The sequence below is a fragment of the Vicia villosa genome, linkage group LG4, assembly GCF_029867415.1.
Source record: "Vicia villosa cultivar HV-30 ecotype Madison, WI linkage group LG4, Vvil1.0, whole genome shotgun sequence".
Classification (NCBI taxonomy): Eukaryota; Viridiplantae; Streptophyta; class Magnoliopsida; order Fabales; family Fabaceae; genus Vicia; species Vicia villosa.
The window spans coordinates 121,088,523-121,095,226 of NC_081183.1; the positions used below are offsets into that span (position 1 = coordinate 121,088,523).

General features: G+C 38.7%; 1 protein-coding gene across 1 annotated transcript; it reads right to left on the bottom strand.

The window, feature by feature from the left end:
* On the bottom strand, positions 1 to 6,182 carry LOC131599586 (chitinase 2-like). Its single transcript, XM_058871886.1, has 2 exons — positions 5,387 to 6,182; positions 1 to 448 (listed from the first exon to the last, which is right to left on the bottom strand). The coding sequence occupies exons 1-2, from the start codon at positions 6,085 to 6,087 to the stop codon at positions 262 to 264; spliced, it is 888 nt and encodes a 295-aa protein (XP_058727869.1). The 5' UTR covers positions 6,088 to 6,182; the 3' UTR covers positions 1 to 261.
* Positions 6,183 to 6,704: the final 522 nt, after the last annotated feature.

The window sequence follows — 6,704 nt, forward strand, 5'->3', positions numbered from 1 at the left end:
AGTAATAAGCATGTTGAGAAGTTCATAGTTGTAGCTATTAAGTTGTATTACAGGCACATAAATTAATATAAGAGAAGTAAAATTCTCCACACTCGCAACATAATACATAAACACACATGAAATAAGTAGCACACATAGGTCTTATTTAACATATCTAAAAGACTAAAACATATAGAGCATAGTACGTAGGATCTAGCTCTATATTATAGTCTGTAATGCTTGACCTATAATATGAAAGATTAATTGCTGGCTTAGATATAGCTAGCGATCGAGTAACTTCTCAATTGGTGTAGTGAGAATGTCTTGCAAGCTATGCTCTACTACATAAGGTTCGTGCTGACCAGGAGGGGGATGTGCGGAGTCATTAGCGTTCCAAAGAAAAACACCATTGAGTTTTGAGTGTTTTTTGAGTTGTATGCAGCCAGCAATAAAAGTCTCTCGTGATATTGTTGTGAATTCAATGCCAAGAACAAAGTATAAAACAAGGAAGAATAAAGGACAAGGAAGAAGAGGAACACAATAATTGGTTATAACTGCTATTCTTTTACTTTCTCTTAAAACAAGATTACAAGTTTACAAGAATAACAAATAACCTCTCTCACCCTAAATTAGGATTTGCAGCTTAGCAATGATGAGAGACTAGTATGCTATTTATAATAAAACCTAACATACTAACTAATGGGTTTTTTTCCACAAGACCCATTATACAAGCCAACTTAATAAACAAGCTAACTTAACAAATTAGGGTTTAAACACTAAAACCTAATTTAACATGCTAACAACCCTAGCATCTTCGACACAAGCATGTGAACAACCTTCGACTTCATGCTTAATTCTGTCGAACCAAGAAGCTACCCTTCGACCATACTAGAGTTCGATCCAATATCTCACAAATCTCCACCTTGGACCTAACTCTACAATATCAAGGGAACAAACTAGCTATCTTCATGCAGCTTTATCAACTGCATACAGTGGAAAAACTTGCAACTTGACAATGTCTTGGTGATCATATCAGCAGCATTGTCTTCAGTCGAAACCTTCAGCACTTGGACTTCTCCACGCTCGATTACTCCTCTGACGAAATGCAGCCTCACATCAATGTGCTTAGTTCGCTCATGATAGGCTGAATTCTTCGACAGGTGTATTGCACTTTGACTATCACATTTAACAGTGATACCTCGACCTTGAAGTTTCAGCTCCTTCGCAAAACCTTCAAGCCACAATGCTTCTTTCACAGCTTCAGTTAATGCAATGTACTCCGCTTCAGTGGTTGATAGAGCAACAACCTTCTGAAGTGTTGCTTTCCAACTAATTGCTGTGCCAAACATAGTGAAAACATATCCAGAAATAGATTTCCTGGAATCCATACAACCTGCATAATCAGAGTCGACATATCCTTCGATTACTGCTTTACCATCTTCACCCAAGGCTCCACCATAAATTAGGACTCTATTCAGAGACCCATTTATGTACCTTAAAATCCACTTCAATGCTTGCCAGTGAGCCTTTCCAGGATTTGCCATGTACCTGCTTACAAGACTTACTGCGTATGCTATGTCGGGTCTAGTACAAACCATAGCATACATCAAAGAACCAACTATATTAGCATATGGGATGCTATTCATATAGGCTCTTTCCACATCAGTACTGGGACACTGATCAATACTCAGCTTGAATTGAGGGTTTGTTGGAGTCACAACTGGCTTCGAATTCGACATACCAAACTTTTCAAGAATCTTCCGTAGATATGCCTCTTGAGATAGGCATAACTTCGACTTCTTTCTATCTCTTCGAATGTCAATTCCAAGAATCCTGGAAGCAGCTCCCAGATCCTTCATATCGAACTCCTTATTGAGTTCAGCCTTCACCCTCATCACATCTTCGACACTGTTGCTTGCTATGAGAATATCATCAACATAAAGCAACAAAATAACAAATGAATTACCAGGTCGAAATCTGAAGTAAACACAGTGGTCGAACTGACTTCTAATGAAACTTATGTGTGTCATGAACTTGTCGAATCTCCTATTCCACTGTCGAGGAGATTGTTTCAGCCCATACAAAGATCTTTTTAGCTTGCACACATAATCTTCCTTTCCCTTTTCGACATACCCTTCAGGTTGCCTCATCAGGATCGTTTCATCTAGATCACCATACAAGAACGCAGTCTTCACATCCATCTGTTCCAGTTCAAGATCGAACTGTGCCACCATGGCAAGCAACATTCGAATGGACCTATGCTTCACAACAGGAGAAAACACATCATTGAAGTCGACACCTTCTTTCTGAGTGAAACCCCTTGCAACTAACCTTGCCTTGTATCTTTTCGACGTCACTCCTTCAATTCCTTCCTTAACTTTGAAAATCCATTTACAGCTGACTAACCTTGCCCCAACAGGTTTCTTGATCAGTTCCCAAGTATGATTATCATGAAGAGATTTCATCTCATCATCCATGGCCTTCAGCCATTCAGTCTTATTTCGACTCCTCATAACTTCCTTATAGTCTCTAGGTTCTTCGTCTAGAACCTCACTTGCAGAGATTAAGGCATAAGCTATAAGATCTGCATATCCAAGTCTCTGAGGTGGCTTGATGACTCTTCTCGACCTATCTCTCGACAATAGGTAGTCATCGTCAGTTTCCTCAACTTCAGCATCTTCTGCTTCTTCTTCGACTTCATCTGGGATATGCAATTCAGCATCAACATGCTCCACCTCAACAGGAATCTCTACCTGTTCCAGCTCTTCATCAGATGTTTCTGTACTTCGACCAACATCATTAGTTTTCTTAAAAGCCATTTCAGCTTCATTGAAAACTACATCTCGACTGGTGATACACCTCCTGTGACCTGGCTCTAGGTACCATAGCCTATAAGCTTTGACTCCTTCAGGGTATCCCATGAACATGCATTTCAGAGCTCTAGGTTCGACCTTGTCTTGCCTAATGTGAGCATAGGCTACGCAGCCAAATACTCTCAGTTTGTCGAGATCTGGTGGATGTCCCGACCAAACTTCTTCAGGTGTCTTCATATCTAACGCTGTCGAAGGACATCTGTTTATCAGATATGTTGCTGTCGAAACAGCCTCAGCCCAGAACACCTTTGTTAACCCCGCACTAGTCAACATGCATCTGACTCTCTCCAAAATAGTTCGATTAAACCTTTCAGCCAAACCATTTTGCTGTGGAGTACCTGCAGTAGTTCTATGCCTTGCAATACCAGAGGCAGCACAAAAACTGTCGAATGCCTCATTGCAAAATTCAAGGCCATTGTCGGTTCTCAACCTCTTGACCTTTCTGCCAGTCTGATTTTCAACCAGAGTCTTCCAACTTTTGAAATTCTCAAAAGTTTCATCCTTAGTCTTCTGGATGAATACCCATAATTTTCTGGAATAATCATCTACTATGGATAGGAAATACCTTGCCCCAGAATGTGATGCACACCTTGCAGGCCCCCAAAGATCAGCATGGATGTAGTCAAGGGATCCATGTGTTCTTTGTTTGCCTTTGTTGAACTTCACTCTGCAAGATTTTCCAAGTACACAGGGTTCACAAAACTTCAGCTTTTCGACTTTGTCTCCACCAAGCAGATTTTGTTTCCCTAATTCGACCAGACCCCTTTCACTGACATGGCCCAATCTCATGTGCCAGATTTCTGTCTTCGACAAAGGTTTCGTGGATACAACATTTGTCGAACCACTTACAACTTCAGCCTCAAGGGTATATAAGCCTTGTTTCTTCACGCCTCTCAAGACTTCCTTCGACCCCTTCATGACTCTTAGGATACTTTTCTCTCCTTGGAAAACATATCCTTTCTTGTCGAATTCACCAAGAGAAAGCAAATTTCTCTTCAAATCAGGAACATACCTGACTTCAGTCAACAACCTTATTGACTCATCATGGAGCTTGAATCTCACAGATCCAACACCTGCAATCTTGCAAGCCTTGTTGTTTCCCAGCAATACTGATCCACCATCTTGATGACATAATTCCTCGAACAAGTCTTTGTTTGGAGTCATGTGCCAGGTGCAACCTGAATCCATAATCCACTCCTTCTTAGAGTCACTGCTTGAAACCACAAGAACATCAGATGATTCGAAATCATCTTGAACAATGGCAGCGTTGCCATTATCCTTACTTCCATGATATTTCAGGCGTTCAGGGCACACCTTTCTTGTGTGACCCTCCTTCTTACAATGGTAGCATCGAATGCCAGATGCTTCGCCACCGTAAGACTTCGACTGGCTTTTGCCTTTCTTCTTGTCAAACTTACCATCCTTTCGTAAGAGTTTTCCTTTAACGGCCAAACCTTCGCCAACAGTCGAAGGTTTATGCTCCTTTCGTTCATTCAAGTCCTTAGAGTACAAGGCTGATTGAACTTCTTCAAACGTCAGGGACTCCCTTCCATACAAGAGAGTTTCTTTGAAGTGAGCATGTGATCGAGGCAAAGAACACAATAGTAACAGCGCTTGATCTTCATCATCGATCTTCACATCAATATTTTCAAGATCAAGAATCAGCTTGTTGAACATATCCAACTGCTCAGCCAATACTTTGTCTTCAATCATCTTGAATGAATACAAAGCTTGCTTCAGGTAGAGTCGATTTACCAGCGATTTGGTCATATACAAACTTTCAAGTTTCACCCATAACCCTGATGCCGTCGTCTCCTTTGATACCTGTCGGAGAACCTTATCACCAAGGCTCAACAAAATTGCGCTGTGTGCTTTCTCGATCATAGTTGTCTTCTCCGCTGCCGTTAATGCAGCATTCATGGCTGCCTCTCCCTTCAACGCTTCCAAACAACCCTGCTGAACCAGTAGGGCTTTCATCTTCAAGCGCCACTGACCGAAATCATTCACTCCGGTGAATTTTTCAATCTCATACTTTGTTGACGGCATCTTCTCCACGCTCACCGCACCAATTTGTTGTGAATTCAATGCCAAGAACAAAGTATAAAACAAGGAAGAATAAAGGACAAGGAAGAAGAGGAACACAAGAATTGGTTATAACTGCTATTCTTTTACTTTCTCTTAAAACAAGATTACAAGTTTACAAGAATAACAAATAACCTCTCTCACCCTAAATTAGGATTTGCAGCTTAGCAATGATGAGAGACTAGTATGTTATTTATAATAAAACCTAACATACTAACTAATGGGTTTTTTTCCACAAGACCCATTATACAAGCCAACTTAATAAACAAGCTAACTTAACAAATTAGGGTTTAAACACTAAAACCTAATTTAACATGCTAACAACCCTAGCATCTTCGACACAAGCATGTGAACAACCTTCGACTTCATGCTTAATTCTGTCGAACCAAGAAGCTACCCTTCGACCATACTAGAGTTCGATCCAATATCTCACAGATATCTTACTATCCTTATTGTCATTCGGGTCGGTACTAATTCCGGGAAGAACTTTTTGAGGAGGGTAGCCTTTTATTAGATTGTCAAAGATCCCTAGAAAGTCCTTAACTGTGGATACATAATTTTTTTGATTGTAGAATTGATAATCAATCCAATTGATATTGGCACTGTTTGCATAGAACAAATCACGGTAGTGAAGTTCGTTTTTCTCAGATGGAGCAATGGACACCACATCAATATTCAGGTCATCATCATTCTTGAGTTTTGTTATAACTTCGCCTATGCAGTTAACAAATAGCTCATTACTAGTTTTGATAGTTTCATAATTAATGTCAATGCCATCAATTATGTTGCCGCTTTCACTGCTGTATTTTCCGACGAGCACTTTGAGTGAATTTACAGCCTGCCTAGCCCATACAGTTTCCTCAGCAGGACGGAATGGAGTTTCAACAGCACGACCTCCGATGCTTATCACCACCTTTATATTTGGATTATTTTTTTTGAACTCTTTCACTTTATCTGGACCGAAGTATTCCACATCCCAAGTTTCTTTGAAATTTCCGTTGCCTTTTCCATCTTGGTCATACTCCTCACTTGCAAAGCCCAAAATGAATTGGAATTCAAATCTATTTGAGTTGATGATATCATTTGGAAAATCACGTAAACTTGTTGACGATGGCTTCACACCAATGTATTCACGAAAGATAAATTTAGTCATTGTTACAATTTGAAAAGAGGAGGATATGAGATTAATTGGCTTTTGTGTTGTGGTTTGAATTAATAACCAACTCTTGTTTCCCTTTTATAACACAACGGATCCAATTAACTAATGCAAATAAATCAATCTTGTAGTCTTTGTGCTAACATAACACAAATATATTACTCTAAAATACAAGAACGTTCTTATAAAAAAATAAAAAATAAATACAAGAAAGTCAATAACGTAATATTCAATGACTAGTTATAATTGAGTTTAAAAAATGACTAATTATAATACAATTACTGGTCATTTTGTTTATTTATTTCAGTACAATGTGTAATATTCAATGACTAATTATAATTGAATAAAAAAAGGACTAGTTATAATACAAATACTAGTCAACTAGTTTCATTATTTTAGCCCAACGTGTAATACTCAATTGAGTAAAAAAAAGGACTAATTATGATACAATTACTAGTCAATTAACTAATTTTTTTTAATGCAGTTCTTTTCTTTCTGATAAAATATTATGAGGCAACACTTTCTATTAAAAATCAGTCATATATATTTTTCGGAAACATATAATTATAAAAACATAATGGGTGTGAACAACTGGATATTTATAATAAATTTTT